The 15,627-nt window shown below is 57.5% G+C and overlaps 1 protein-coding gene across 1 annotated transcript; it reads left to right on the top strand.

Annotated features, from left to right (window-relative positions):
• Nucleotides 1–5,103: 5,103 nt before the first annotated feature.
• On the top strand, nt 5,104–10,819 carry LOC135998438 (coiled-coil domain-containing protein 81-like). The gene is made up of 10 exons (XM_065651629.1): nt 5,104–5,182; nt 5,918–5,979; nt 6,389–6,542; nt 6,795–7,051; nt 7,425–7,510; nt 7,938–8,029; nt 8,145–8,262; nt 8,654–8,777; nt 9,234–9,362; nt 10,766–10,819. Exons 1-10 carry the CDS (start codon nt 5,104–5,106, stop codon nt 10,817–10,819), a joined length of 1,155 nt encoding a protein of 384 aa, XP_065507701.1.
• The last annotated feature ends 4,808 nt before the right edge of the window (nt 10,820–15,627 follow it).

The following is a 15,627-nucleotide window of genomic DNA, read 5'->3' as shown; positions in this document are numbered from 1 at the left end:
GCAAACTTCTCTTCTCACTCCTCCTTCCTTGCTGGAAAGCCCTTCCCCATCTCTGCTCCAGGGCTGGGGTGGGGGGGGCAGAGGAATGTGGGAAGGCAGGGAAACCTGTCAGCAATTGGGCAGGACACTGCAATTCAGGTGGGGTTGGTCCTGGCTCTGCTGGGATTCCTGCCTGAGCTTTTGACAGCAGCAATAGGGACAGCCACATGTGAGCAAGTCACCCATGGTGTCTTTTCTGCCCTCAGAGCAGGGAACGTCCCGCAGCCCAATCGCTGGGTCCCAGCACCCCAAGAGCTTGGACACCCCAGACCTCCATGAACAGGGAGTGCGTGGGGACCTCTCACGTCCCACCACGGTGGGGTGGCAAAAGGAGATGGCGCAGCTTGGCCATGCCCTGGGGGACCAAGGCCGCAGGATTGGGGCTGTGCTGTCCTATGGCCCCTGGGGCATTGTGCCCCTGTGGGAGCTGGTCCTCACCTCGTGGCCAGCGTCACACATTTCCCTCCAGCTTCCCACCCGGCCCAGCCCAGAACTTGCTCCTCTCCCAGGAGCGGGCCAGGAGGGGGCTGCTTGGGGGAGGCGAGGTGTCAGGGTTATGCTTCTCTCTATTCAGAGAAGACTACGCTCTGGAAATAGCCTGTCTTCAGGTGCTCTTGTTGCTCCCACTGTCACAAGAGCCAGGAAAACTGGCTGGCAAGCAGAGCTCTGCCCCTTCGAGATGTTGCCTGCTGGAGTCTTCCCGCTCCCCAGAACTTAAATTCCTTTATTATAATTTCATGATGGGCATTGCAACCTAGACTCTGTTTCCTGATCATTTGGTTTTGGCCATCTGAGGGAAAATCCCACGCCTTCTCTCAGCCGCAGATACCAACAGGGACAGCATTGCAGGAGGACATACTACTGGAGGTGGAGATACCACTGGAGATGCGGATGCCACTGCAGATACCTTTCCAGATGGATGATCCATTCCCAATAACATTGCAGATGCAGGCGCAGTTGTAGATGCCATTGGAGATACAGATACAGCAGCAGAATATTCAATTGCAGACAGATACCATTGCAGATACCTTTACAGATGCCATTACAGATGCAGATGTCATTGCAGATGCAGAATCCGTGTACAGATGAAGATATCGTTGCAGCTTCCATTGCAGATACAAATACCATTGCAGGTGGCACTGCAGAATGAATGAGCATTGTAGACGCTGCTGCAGATACTTTGCAGTTGCACAATCCATTGGCCATAACATTGCTCATGCAGGTTCCAATGCAAACAGCATTGCAGATGCAGATGCCACTGGAGATTTGCAGACACAGATATCCTTGAAGGCGTAAATAGCTTTGAAGAAGCCAATACTATTGCAGATAAAAGACAGCACCTCAGACACCTTTGCAGATGCCATTGCAGAAGCAAATACTGCTGCAGATGCAGATGCCTTTGCAGATGCCACTTCACTTTGCTGATGCAAAGTCAGGTGCAGATACAACAGAAGAGCAGATGCCACTCCAGATGCAGGTACCACTGAAGATGCAGAGGCCACTGCAGACACTCTTAGCATTACAAATGCCCTTGCAGATGCAGATGCCATTGCAGATGCAAATACTACTCCTGATGGCCGCACAGAATGAGTAAGCATGGCAGCCACCTTTGCAGATACATTAGCAACGCAGATAGTTCCAGGTACAGTTACAGCTAACACTAGAGACACAGATGCTGGCACCATCAGAAACACAGGTTCTGGTGCCGTCAACCAGAGCAATATCGTTAGATGCTGTTGTGAGCCCAGAGCTGTCGCCTGTCCAGCACAACGTGTCCTGACAACAGTCCACATCCACAGAGGAGCACGGCAAACATAAAACTACTGCCTTGTGTTTGCTGCAAGAGGGATAATACCTTAGCAGTCCACAGGGCCAACTCATGTCCAGTTTTTCACCCACCAGTGCACCCCCAGCACTGGGGGTAGAAGGGAAGGAGAGTGGCCAGCCCCCATGGGGAGCATGACGAGGCTCTGTCCTTCCTTTTGGCCACAGGACGATGCCCTGGCCCACGCCAGGACAGGGCGTCTCTCCTCTTCAGCCCCAGCAGATGGCAAAGCTGGACGAGGGCCCCGGCTGCTGGGCTCGGCACAGGCAGTGTGGCTGGGTGCAGAGTCCTGCCTCCCGCAGGTGCCGGCCTGCCCACACCAGCGCCTTTCATCCCGCAGCTCCTCCTGCCCAGGACTGCAGCTGGCAGCAGAGACAGGTCTGCATTGTGGGGTTGGGTGAGCGCAGCAGGACGAGGCCTGTGCCACCACAGGGCCCTGTCCTGGACGGCCTGTCTGTTCCAGGAGAAGGCCTGGACACAGGCTTCTGGCATTTGACTTCATTCCTCTGCAGATGCCTGAACTAACACCCAAAAGCTACAGCACAGTAACAGGCAGCTCCAGGGGTCTGTGGCAGCACAGGGGGCAGCGGGCGCAGGGCGGCTCTGTGAGGAGAGCCGGGGGCTGCCCCTGCCCGCCCAGCCAGAGCTCGCCTGCTCCCGCCAGCCCGGCAACAGCGCTGCCATTGGCCACGGCTGAGCCAATCAGCGGAGCCAGAGGTGGCCTGTCAGTCACAGCCTGGCCCAGGGGCCTGAGGAGAAACAAGGGGGAGATGGGGTGGGGGCAGCTGGGGTGAGGGGGGCTGGGGGTCTGCTGGTGCAGGTGTCCTCCAGCACGGACAGGCCTGGGGGAACCTGGACACCCCAGCACCCACAGGCCCCGCCATGGCCCAGTTTGCCAGCCCTGGGCCTGAGTGCTCAGCCCAGGGACAGCCCCACAACCAGGGTCAGCGCGGTTCCCGCCACTGCCCCAAGAGTCGCCAGCCCCCAGTCAGCCCTGAGCCAGAGTGCAGGTATCTGAGCTGAGATGAGGTGGAAGGGGCTGGGAAACAATTCACTGAGAGGAACCGATGGAAGCAGGTACAGCGAATGTGGCATGCGGGATTAACGGACTCCAGTTTTTCATCCAGCAGTGCATCCCCAGCTTCCTGGCTGGCAGGGCAGTGTGTGAACAGAGCAGGCCTTGGTGCCGTGCAGGAAGACTTCAGCCATAGCTAAAGCAGGGGCTAAACCATATGGGCTGCCAGGAAGAAAATTAGCTCCATCCCGGCCACAACCAGAAGAGACGGTGTCTCCGTTACGGCTTGATAGCAGCTTTGTGATGCTCGTTGTTTTCTTCACGACTCTGCCTTCTGGCGTGCAGACAACGGAGGGGCTGGGGCTGGTGTTGCCCTACACAGCATCCCTGTCCTGTGCACCCCAGGACAGAGCTGGCGCGTGGGGCAGAGGTGGGGCTGAGGACCCATTAATGAGCCCCATCACTGCCTCTGTGGCTCAGAACTGGCCAGTTGGCCAGGCCCAACAGGGAAACTCTGTTCCCCCAGCTTGTTCCCCACGCTCCTGCGGCTCTCTCCCAAGGGTAAGGGCTTAGGGATGTCTTTCCCAGACGAACACACCAGGGGTGCCCGTTGTAAAAAGCTGCAGCTGCTGGGATGTGGGGTGGCTGAACAGGGCCGGGCAATCCCTCCCTGAGCATCGTGGCAGCACATGGAGACAAGCCTGTGCATGCACAGCTGCTTCTTGGTCAACCAGGGAGCAGAAGCAGAGAAGGGTGGACCTAGTTTGGGAGGCAGCACTGCGTATGGGAGCGCACAGGTGCTCAAGTCAGCTGCTGGGCAGACTGGGTGATACGGGTCTGGTCCTAAGGCTGGGCTCAGCAGGCCTGTACACTTGGCCACAAAGTTTTCCATTTCCAATTGAAATGACAATAGATGCCAACATTTAGGGCAACTGAACCTCTTGCTACTCATTTAGGTTTAGATTAGATATTAGGAAAAAATTATTCACGGAAAGGGCTGTCGGGCATTGGAACAGGCTGCCCAGGGAAGCGGTCGAGTCACCATCCCTGGAGGTGTTTAAGAGGCATTTAGCTGAGGTCCGTAGGGACATGGTTTAGTGCTAGATTTAGGTTAGCGTTGGACTCGATGGTCCTGAGGGTCTCTTCCAATCAAAACGATTCCATGATTCTATAATTCTATGATTATGCTTAAGGCTTCATGACCCATAACAGTAACTTGGAAAGACAAAAACCATAACCTTGAACATACACACCCCACACGCCTTGCTCCTTCTTCCCCTGGCTTTTATTGCTGAGCATGACATCACATGGTCTGAGACATCCTTTTGGTCACTTGGGGTCAGCTGTCCCAGCTGTGTCCCCTGCCAACTCCTTGCCCACCCCCAGCCTAGTTGCTGGTGGGTCAGTGTGAGAGGCAGAGAAGGCCTCGATGCTGTGCAAGCACTGTGGAGCGACAGCTAAAACATCGGCGTGTTATTCGGACTGTTTTGGTCACAAATTCCACACTCGGCACCACATGGGCTGCTATGGAGAAAATGAACTCCGTCCCAGCCAAGGCCAATGCAGTAAAGCCCATCCAAATCCCACCACGAAGTAACACCCAGCAGACAGGAGTGTTTGGGCACACTGGAGGGGCTCTTGCATCTCACAGACCTTCAGTCCCGTGTCTTGCAGCTGCCCAACCACAGCAAACCCCCAAACACCACCTGCCCCAACGAGCTCTAAGTAGCAGAGACATGTCGGAGCAGGGGACAGACGGGATTTTTGGAAAAGGACTGGTGAGAGAGGGGATGACTGTTTCCCAGCTCAAGAGGGGAAATATCTCTCCCCAGTTGTGCTGTCTCCTTGCTGGTGTCATAATGCAGCCTCAAATGATGCGGGTTGATGTCACAAGGGATCCCCCACATCACAGGGAGGTCTCTCCAGCGCTGAGGCGGTGCCGGCACTTTGCAGCGAGGTCTGGGTGCTGCTGGGCACTGCTCAGGGGCTCCCCACTGCTGCCCTTCGGAGCTACTCCACAGCCAGGAGCGGGATCGGGAGGCAGCGGGGCTGCACTGCGGGACTCTTGCTGACTGGCAGGACCCTCGTTGACAGGCAGGACCCTTCCTGACAGACAGGACCCTTGCTGACAGGCAGAGCAGCAGGGGCACATTGGAGAGGAGTTTTGAGCGAGGAGCGGCAAAGAGCATCCCTTTCTCTGAGCTGAGGGCAAGCGGCAAGCACGATGGAGGGCTGCTGCACCATGGCCGTCAGCTTGGAGCTGAGCAGCTTGTTCCCCACGCTCCGGCAGCTCTCTCCCGAGGGTAAGGGTTTTGGGAGCTCCTTCCCAGAGGGACACACCAGGACTGTCCATTGTCAAAAGCTGCGGCTGCTGGGCTGTGGGGTGGCTGAACAGGGCCGGGCCTGCCTGAGGCTCCCGCCGGGCTCAAGGGATAATGTGGCAACCAGGACTCCCGGGTCGTGGCGCTGGGCCTGCCCTGAGCTCTGAGGCTCCTGTGGGCATTGCTTGCTCCCCTCGTGAGGGCAACCGTGCAGGGCCAGCTCTTCCTGGGAGCCAGTACCTCTTGGGGATCTGGCTCTGGGTTGAAAAGGGGTCCTGCGTCCTGGGGGCTGGGGTGTCCTACAGCTCTCACAGGGCTCTCACGAGCCAGCTGGAAATGGCTGTGTTGTAAACCAGCCCTTATCTTGAACCAGCCACCTTTAGGAGGGCCTCTGTTCCTTCCCATGGGATGCTCTTGTGCCGCCAGGCTGGCAGATCATGTCCTGGGCTCTGAGGTGCCTTCCCTTTCTGGGGCTTAGATGGCCACAGCCTTGGTCCTGGGCCCTTCCCACATCCCCGTATCTGCTCCAGCTCTGGCCCGGCAGCACAGTAAGGCTGGCAGTCATAAATTGGGGTGCACTCCAGCTCCGCAGCCAGGGCGGTGTTTGTTTGGGCTGTTTGTGGACACCTGCCTCTGTCACCCCCTGGGTGAGGAACATGCTGAGAGGCTGTGAGCTGGCTGGCCTGGAGCCTGACACCTCTTTCCCTTGCTTTCCAGAGGTTGTGGCTATCTGGGATGCTGTGTCTGCGTACATCCTGGGACAGCTGAAGCTGGACAAGGTGGGCTGGTGTCTTGGTCCCCCTTTACCCTGCAGAGCCTGGCCCCTGGGGAGCAATCCCTCCCCGAGCATCATGGCAGCACACGGAGACAAGCCTGTGCGCCCACAGCCGCGCCTGTGCGCCCACAGCCGCTTCTTGGTCAACCAGGAGAGGAACCAAGTCCAGATCTAGTCTGAGAAAGCATTTGGCACACGTTAGGGCTTCATGCCAAGGCTAATCCCTGGGAATCAGTCCAAGGGGTACAGCCTGTGCTGGAAATGCCTGGGATCTTCTCTAGCCAAAGCATGTTAGCAAATAACTTTGAGGAGGGGAAGAGAAGAAATGGAGAACACGAGCCTTTTCCAAAGCTTTGCCTTTTCCCATCTCTGAAGTACTCAGTCATCAGCCCTTTTGTCTTTTTCCTGGGCAGGGTGTCCTGGTCCCAGGACTCGGGACCTTCGCTATGGTCCGAGAGCAATTCCATGGCGAAGAAGAGCTGTATGTGGTTCGAAGACCCATCTTCCGTCTGGAGATTGAGAAGTCACTTCTGCAGGAGCTCGTGTTCCCCACAGTGGTTATCCCTGGTGAGAAGGCAGTGGCCACCCTCCACTCTGTCCCTTCATGTCTGGGGCTGGGTGTGTGCTCTCTGCTCTTTGGAAAGGGCTGGGAGAAGTAGAGAGTTGTCTCGAAAGGTCCAGAGATGGCTTGAGCTCCCCCCAGACAAACCACTCCCCAAAAGCTGTTTCTATAAGTGACCTTTTCTCTGGCATTTTGTTATGAATCTTAGACAGAAATTGGGCCTGCTGTGGCAGTGACGATGTTCCTTCTCCTTGCAGGCGACGTCAAGATCAATCCGCTCAACTACAAGTGGCTATCGCGAGCCACCTCCTTGCCACCACACGTGGTGGAGGACTGTGTGCAAGAGACCGTACTCTTGTACAGCTTCCAACTGAGGAACAGGCAGCGCCTCGCCTTCTCCTTCAAGGACATTGGCGTTCTGTCCTGCAAAGATGATGTCCTGTGCATGCGTTTTTATTACGACTGTGTCACAGGGCTGGAGAACAAGGCCAGCCGCATTGCACTGCTTCACACTGTAAGTTGCTCAAGGTTTTGAGGGCTGCTTCACTGGTGTGGGAAGCCTATTGAAGGGTGAGCAACCCAGTCGCCGTTGGCCAGTCAAACGCCTTTCCCCATGCTTGCCACCACTGACTTCGTTAGAAGAGAAAGTTTCTTCCCAGTTTCTGGGTCCTTGCCCTACAAAAAGCCCGTCAGTGTCATTGTGCCATCTCAGTGTTTGCTGTGCAGCTTCTGCAGAGCAGAGCAAGGGCTAATGTTCATGGAGGAGGATTTGGGAGAGAGGTTTGCAGAAGTGGCCTTCTTTTGGAGCAGGAGACAGGTCTGCTTCCTTTGGGAGCCAAGAGAAAACTGTCCTGGAAACCCTCTAAGAGCTCTGTGTCACTTTGCAGAGGCTCTGGATGCCAGCTGCAGCTGTTTGCACTGGAGCGACCACTGCCCAGGGGATGCAGGCTGCTCCTGCCCACGCGTTTCCGAGGTGAGTGCGTTTCCTCTGCAGCCCTCGGCAGAACGAGCGGGCGGCTTCCCAGCTCCTGCTCAGGAGTGGGCGTTGTTGGGGCCCGACACTCAGCATCAAGTCAGGGATCAACCCTGAAATGACTGGTCTGTGGTTAACTAATGCTGAGCTGGGGCTACACGTGTATTCTTGAGTGACTGGGCACGGTGATTGTGTGTTTTTCACACCCAGCCTGCTATCATTCCCATCAAAGAGAACCAAGGGCAAACGGACTTAAGGCTACGTTTTCTTGTGTCGGGGGCAGACTGCCGATAAAACCTGTGCATGGCCACAAAGGGAAAGGGATGCATGCTGTGGCTCCCAGGACGGGTGCGGAGGAGTAGTGTTGGGAAGCTGCAGAGGGGAGGGGTCACCCTTCTTCAAGCCTGTGTCACCATTTGCTTTCCAGGTTTCAGTTCATTGTGACCAGCAGAAGAGCAGTGGCCAGGGCTTTCTCCACCTGGCACAGCAAGGCTGCAGAAAAGCACGCGATCAGAGGAGGTAGGGGAGCGCATCCCTGCTGTCCAGGAGGGGCCCTGCCCCACGCTGCGTGACCACAGCCCGGTGAAAACGCGCTCCGCACGGGGCTGCTCTGAAGAGCTTCCTCCTTTCCCAGATGCAGAGGGGCGTCCCGGCAAGCTGCTGCAGAGCCGGGTAAAGCGTTCCCTGCCTGTGCTGCCAAACCAGGGGCCAGGAACTGGGCAGCAAGACACAGGGAAGAAGCCTTCTGCCAGGTGAGACCCTGGTGGGGAGGGATGAAAGGGAACCTTGCACCCATGTAGGAGAGACATCCCCTTTGGACTCTCCAGCTGCAGGGTTTCAGGAAGGTCCCTGACACATGCCCCACAGATTTTATGAGCTTGTTTGCCCCACCGCAAGCCCCTTTGTGGGGAAGGCAGTGGATGCTGGTGCACCCTACATCACTTGCCTTGCCTTTACAACAGACCTGAGGTGCGGTCCCTTCCCATCCATCTGATGGGGCTCAGGAAAGGCTCCCCCTTGCCATGGGAATCAGCCCCACCTCTCCCACTTCTTCTACCAGCCTGGGGAGCTGTGATATTGGGTGAAAATGGGAGACCAAACTGCCCCGTGCTCATGCTGATGCCTTCCGGTGTCTCTTTGCAGTGTGCTCCCCCCATGTCCAGGCAGTTCCAGCAGGACGAAGGAGGCAGGCAGGCAGGAGCCATCTCCTCCAGCCAGGCCTGCCACTGCACTCCCATCCTCTGAAGCCTGCAAGAGAGCGCTGCGGGTACGTGCTCTGCCTCGCTGCAACTACCGTGCTGTTTGAGACTCAGCAAAAGCTTCTTTGCGCAGACAGATATCCTGAAAGGATCCCTTGGCATGCGTTCGTTGTAATCTGTCTGCCACCTCCTTCAGATCTTCTTGACAAAAAGGAAGGTGCAGCACAGCCTGCTTGCCTGTTATTACCCCCTGGGTTCTCATGAAACTCTTCATTCTGGCCAGGGGCTATGGCAGATGGGCAAGTCCCTTCTAGGTCTTTGGCAATGCAAGTCTTTGGTCACTCAGCTGTGCCTGTCACGAGCTGAGGAGCCTGGCATGACTCCACGGCCCCTGATCTGTTAGGGGCAAAGCGCTGCTGACTGACCGGCTGAGGCACGGGGCAGCAACGCAGGGCAGACCCGAAGGAAGCCCCTCCAGGAGCCGAGACTGATCCTTCCTGCTGCTGCGTTTCCGTCCCCTCCAGGAGGTCCGGCAGCTGTCTGCAGAGTGGGAGCAAGTGAAGACGCGCTGGCAAGAGCAGCAGCAGCAAGCGAAGGCGGAATGGGCAGCGTGGGAAGCCTGGTCTGCCGGGGAGGACCGACAGCTGCCCCAGGTACGGTCAATGATTGACACCGCAGAGAGCAGCAGCGACCCTCTCTGTCAGGGCACCCAGGGCGGCAGGTCTCCGGGGGTGTGCGCAGCACTGACACCCAGCTGCAGGCCAGGGGTTTGCCTGCTCGTCCTGTGAAGGAGAGCCTGGCAGAGGCATCGGAGGGGAAAAAGCAACCGTCAGCTGTGACGGAGAGCACGCAGTGCTGAGCCTGCCAGCTCCCAGGTCCTGCTGCTGGCTCCTTTCAAGAGGTCCTCTGGGAAATGGCACCTGTTTGCCATCTGGTTTGCTGAGAGCGTCTCCTCCTTGGCAGGCACTCAGCACTGGAGGCACTTGGACTCCCCACCCTCCAGCCCAGCCCAGGAGAAAGGAGGTCAGCAAGAGGTGGAGAAAGGCTGAAAACCCTCTGCCAGCAGAGGATGTGGCAGCAGCAGCCCAGCTGGAGAGACTCCAGCCTGAGTAAGTGTGCCCCCGCTCTGGACACAGCCTGGGGCATTAGAGCAGCTGTGACCTCGCAGAGATGTCCAGAACCCCCATCCCTGTGTCCTGGGGTTGCATAGGACACCCTCTGTGTCTCCTAATATGGGCATGACATGGGTTGTCCCCACAGCTGAGGCCCAAAACCCACCACAGGGTGAAAGGGTGGGTGCGGGGGCTGGACGAGGGGAGAGGCAGAGGGGGTCTCTGTCAGAGGCTGAGGGATGACCTTTCCCTGTTGTTGCAGCCACCCTTCCCCACGAGCGGTCCAGGTCCTCAAAAGCCTGGAGCCGCATCAAGCACGGACGTTCATATTCAAGCACGTCGCTGAGATCAACAGACGGCATCAAGAGCAGCAAAGGCAGCTCCCCTGGTATCTATCTCCAAAAAGGGCTGGTGCTTTCCCCGGCTGCAAGGCCCATCCCTCCACTGAGGGCAGTCCTGGGGGAAAGAGGGGCTTTCTCTAACACCCCTCGGGAGGCAGAAGCAGATACTGGAGGCTGGTTTTGGTCTGGAGCTCCCTGACACCCAAGGGGGACTGCCCAGGCACCCAGAATCGGCTTTCCATGTGGGACATAAAAGTCCTGGCTGAAGACAGAGGGATCCCTCTGATGGCTGGCTCTCCCCTTTCCAAACGAGACAGTACATCCTTCCCTTGCATAGTCCTGCCCCAAGACTCCTTGCCCTGAGGGGGAGACACCCATACGGGACACCCAAAGTCTCAGCTCCACTTGACTCAGCCCCAGGCTCATCAGCTGCACCTGGGACCTTCTTATGGGCTTGGGCACAGGGGGCTTTTCCCACTTCACGGGCCTCTTGAGGCTTTGTTGCAAGCAGATCCCTTCACAGGAGGCCTGAGCTGAGCCTGCAGGATTTCTCTGCCTTCTCTCTGCCCGTACGATCATACACTTCTCTTTCTTCCTCCCTAGCACCAGATGCTGGTACCGCAGCAGAGGGGAACGTGCCGGGAGCAGCAGCTGTAGCAGTGGCTGTTAGCAAAGGGGCTGGGAGGCTTCTGAGCTGCCAAGATCCACCTCTAAATAGAAAATAAAGACCTCTGGGGCTCTTCTCAGATGGACTGACTGGTCTGTGACTGGGAACGGATCCGTCTAAAGGGATTATACACACCCCGTGTGTGATCCCAGAAGTGCTTGTCAGGGCGGGAGGGAACAAAGTCCACGCATTCCCCACAGCACGAACATGGCCGGCCGCACTCCTGCACACAGGCAGCATGAGACAGGAGGCTCTCACACTCCTCCCGGGAAACCAGCACAGCTGGTGCCTCCCTGAAGTGCCGGCAGGCTCGTGCACGCAGTGCAGAGAACCACCAGCCAGGGCCAGAAGTGTGTGTATGATTACAGGGCTGTGACCACACTGGGAGCACGGAGGGGTGGTGGGTAGATGGCACGGCAGGAGGGCTGTGGTGGGAGGACACGGGCTCTTGAGGAAGGACCGTCTGGGAAAGCGAGGAGGTGGACTTGCCTCCTGCCCGGGGTGGGACAGGAGCCAGCTTTTGGGAGACCAGCGTGGGTGCTGTGTTATCAGGTATCTGCTAGAGGCCTCCTTTTCAGAAGGAAGATGGAGATGAGGCCTTCTTAACCAAGTGGAAGAAGCCTCTTGTTCATACGCCCCGGTTCTCCTGGAGGACCTGAGCCACCCTGTTACCTGCTGGAAGAACAATCCAGCAGGGCTCCAGCAATCTAGGACATTTCTAGAGGGCGTTTCCTGGCATGGATGATGGAGGAACCACGAAGGAGAGGTGCTCTGCTGGAAAACAAGGAAGACCTGCTTAAGGATTAGGCTTCCAGGAGAGCAGACTTCCGCCCTGCCAGGAAACCCAGTTCTGGTCCATCTTCTGGCCAGGCCCGGCCTTGAAAAGCAGCTGGTTGCAACCAGGAAACGCAACAAAGCGGGGCAAGAGTGGGGCGGAGAGGCACGGCCCTACCTCTGGCTGGGGTCGGGGACAGCGTTCCCAGAAAGAGTCATGGAACTCCCTTCCTGCAGCCTTCCCTCCATCCCTGCCTCCCACCATCCCCTGATGAGTCAGGCAGCCCCAGCTCCAGCTGTGCTCCTACAGCTCCAGCTGTGCTCCTACAGCTCCAGCTGTGCTCTGCCCCTCACCCCTGTACTTGAGGTACAACAGGTGGGGAAGCCCCGAGTGTCCCAGCGCCTTCAGCCCTTGGATGAGCAAACTTCTCTTCTCACTCCTCCTTCCTTGCTGGAAAGCCCTTCCCCATCTCTGCTCCAGGGCTGGGGTGGGGGGGGCAGAGGAATGTGGGAAGGCAGGGAAACCTGTCAGCAATTGGGCAGGACACTGCAATTCAGGTGGGGTTGGTCCTGGCTCTGCTGGGATTCCTGCCTGAGCTTTTGACAGCAGCAATAGGGACAGCCACATGTGAGCAAGTCACCCATGGTGTCTTTTCTGCCCTCAGAGCAGGGAACGTCCCGCAGCCCAATCGCTGGGTCCCAGCACCCCAAGAGCTTGGACACCCCAGACCTCCATGAACAGGGAGTGCGTGGGGACCTCTCACGTCCCACCACGGTGGGGTGGCAAAAGGAGATGGCGCAGCTTGGCCATGCCCTGGGGGACCAAGGCCGCAGGATTGGGGCTGTGCTGTCCTATGGCCCCTGGGGCATTGTGCCCCTGTGGGAGCTGGTCCTCACCTCGTGGCCAGCGTCACACATTTCCCTCCAGCTTCCCACCCGGCCCAGCCCAGAACTTGCTCCTCTCCCAGGAGCGGGCCAGGAGGGGGCTGCTTGGGGGAGGCGAGGTGTCAGGGTTATGCTTCTCTCTATTCAGAGAAGACTACGCTCTGGAAATAGCCTGTCTTCAGGTGCTCTTGTTGCTCCCACTGTCACAAGAGCCAGGAAAACTGGCTGGCAAGCAGAGCTCTGCCCCTTCGAGATGTTGCCTGCTGGAGTCTTCCCGCTCCCCAGAACTTAAATTCCTTTATTATAATTTCATGATGGGCATTGCAACCTAGACTCTGTTTCCTGATCATTTGGTTTTGGCCATCTGAGGGAAAATCCCACGCCTTCTCTCAGCCGCAGATACCAACAGGGACAGCATTGCAGGAGGACATACTACTGGAGGTGGAGATACCACTGGAGATGCGGATGCCACTGCAGATACCTTTCCAGATGGATGATCCATTCCCAATAACATTGCAGATGCAGGCGCAGTTGTAGATGCCATTGGAGATACAGATACAGCAGCAGAATATTCAATTGCAGACAGATACCATTGCAGATACCTTTACAGATGCCATTACAGATGCAGATGTCATTGCAGATGCAGAATCCGTGTACAGATGAAGATATCGTTGCAGCTTCCATTGCAGATACAAATACCATTGCAGGTGGCACTGCAGAATGAATGAGCATTGTAGACGCTGCTGCAGATACTTTGCAGTTGCACAATCCATTGGCCATAACATTGCTCATGCAGGTTCCAATGCAAACAGCATTGCAGATGCAGATGCCACTGGAGATTTGCAGACACAGATATCCTTGAAGGCGTAAATAGCTTTGAAGAAGCCAATACTATTGCAGATAAAAGACAGCACCTCAGACACCTTTGCAGATGCCATTGCAGAAGCAAATACTGCTGCAGATGCAGATGCCTTTGCAGATGCCACTTCACTTTGCTGATGCAAAGTCAGGTGCAGATACAACAGAAGAGCAGATGCCACTCCAGATGCAGGTACCACTGAAGATGCAGAGGCCACTGCAGACACTCTTAGCATTACAAATGCCCTTGCAGATGCAGATGCCATTGCAGATGCAAATACTACTCCTGATGGCCGCACAGAATGAGTAAGCATGGCAGCCACCTTTGCAGATACATTAGCAACGCAGATAGTTCCAGGTACAGTTACAGCTAACACTAGAGACACAGATGCTGGCACCATCAGAAACACAGGTTCTGGTGCCGTCAACCAGAGCAATATCGTTAGATGCTGTTGTGAGCCCAGAGCTGTCGCCTGTCCAGCACAACGTGTCCTGACAACAGTCCACATCCACAGAGGAGCACGGCAAACATAAAACTACTGCCTTGTGTTTGCTGCAAGAGGGATAATACCTTAGCAGTCCACAGGGCCAACTCATGTCCAGTTTTTCACCCACCAGTGCACCCCCAGCACTGGGGGTAGAAGGGAAGGAGAGTGGCCAGCCCCCATGGGGAGCATGACGAGGCTCTGTCCTTCCTTTTGGCCACAGGACGATGCCCTGGCCCACGCCAGGACAGGGCGTCTCTCCTCTTCAGCCCCAGCAGATGGCAAAGCTGGACGAGGGCCCCGGCTGCTGGGCTCGGCACAGGCAGTGTGGCTGGGTGCAGAGTCCTGCCTCCCGCAGGTGCCGGCCTGCCCACACCAGCGCCTTTCATCCCGCAGCTCCTCCTGCCCAGGACTGCAGCTGGCAGCAGAGACAGGTCTGCATTGTGGGGTTGGGTGAGCGCAGCAGGACGAGGCCTGTGCCACCACAGGGCCCTGTCCTGGACGGCCTGTCTGTTCCAGGAGAAGGCCTGGACACAGGCTTCTGGCATTTGACTTCATTCCTCTGCAGATGCCTGAACTAACACCCAAAAGCTACAGCACAGTAACAGGCAGCTCCAGGGGTCTGTGGCAGCACAGGGGGCAGCGGGCGCAGGGCGGCTCTGTGAGGAGAGCCGGGGGCTGCCCCTGCCCGCCCAGCCAGAGCTCGCCTGCTCCCGCCAGCCCGGCAACAGCGCTGCCATTGGCCACGGCTGAGCCAATCAGCGGAGCCAGAGGTGGCCTGTCAGTCACAGCCTGGCCCAGGGGCCTGAGGAGAAACAAGGGGGAGATGGGGTGGGGGCAGCTGGGGTGAGGGGGGCTGGGGGTCTGCTGGTGCAGGTGTCCTCCAGCACGGACAGGCCTGGGGGAACCTGGACACCCCAGCACCCACAGGCCCCGCCATGGCCCAGTTTGCCAGCCCTGGGCCTGAGTGCTCAGCCCAGGGACAGCCCCACAACCAGGGTCAGCGCGGTTCCCGCCACTGCCCCAAGAGTCGCCAGCCCCCAGTCAGCCCTGAGCCAGAGTGCAGGTATCTGAGCTGGGATGAGGTGGAAGGGGCTGGGAAACAATTCACTGAGAGGAACCGATGGAAGCAGGTACAGCGAATGTGGCATGCGGGATTAACGGACTCCAGTTTTTCATCCAGCAGTGCATCCCCAGCTTCCTGGCTGGCAGGGCAGTGTGTGAACAGAGCAGGCCTTGGTGCCGTGCAGGAAGAGTTCAGCCATAGCTAAAGCAGGGGCTAAACCATATGGGCTGCCAGGAAGAAAATTAGCTCCATCCCGGCCACAACCAGAAGAGACGGTGTCTCCGTTACGGCTTGATAGCAGCTTTGTGATGCTCGTTGTTTTCTTCACGACTCTGCCTTCTGGCGTGCAGACAACGGAGGGGCTGGGGCTGGTGTTGCCCTACACAGCATCCCTGTCCTGTGCACCCCAGGACAGAGCTGGCGCGTGGGGCAGAGGTGGGGCTGAGGACCCATTAATGAGCCCCATCACTGCCTCTGTGGCTCAGAACTGGCCAGTTGGCCAGGCCCAACAGGGAAACTCTGTTCCCCCAGCTTGTTCCCCACGCTCCTGCGGCTCTCTCCCAAGGGTAAGGGCTTAGGGATGTCTTTCCCAGACGAACACACCAGGGGTGCCCGTTGTAAAAAGCTGCAGCTGCTGGGATGTGGGGTGGCTGAACAGGGCCGGGCAATCCCTCCCTGAGCATCGTGGCAGCACATGGAGACAAGCCTGTGCATGCACAGCTGCTTCTTG

This window comes from Caloenas nicobarica, chromosome 25, assembly GCF_036013445.1.
Source record: "Caloenas nicobarica isolate bCalNic1 chromosome 25, bCalNic1.hap1, whole genome shotgun sequence".
Taxonomy (NCBI): Eukaryota; Metazoa; Chordata; class Aves; order Columbiformes; family Columbidae; genus Caloenas; species Caloenas nicobarica.
This window is presented reverse-complemented; position numbering and strand designations above follow the sequence as displayed.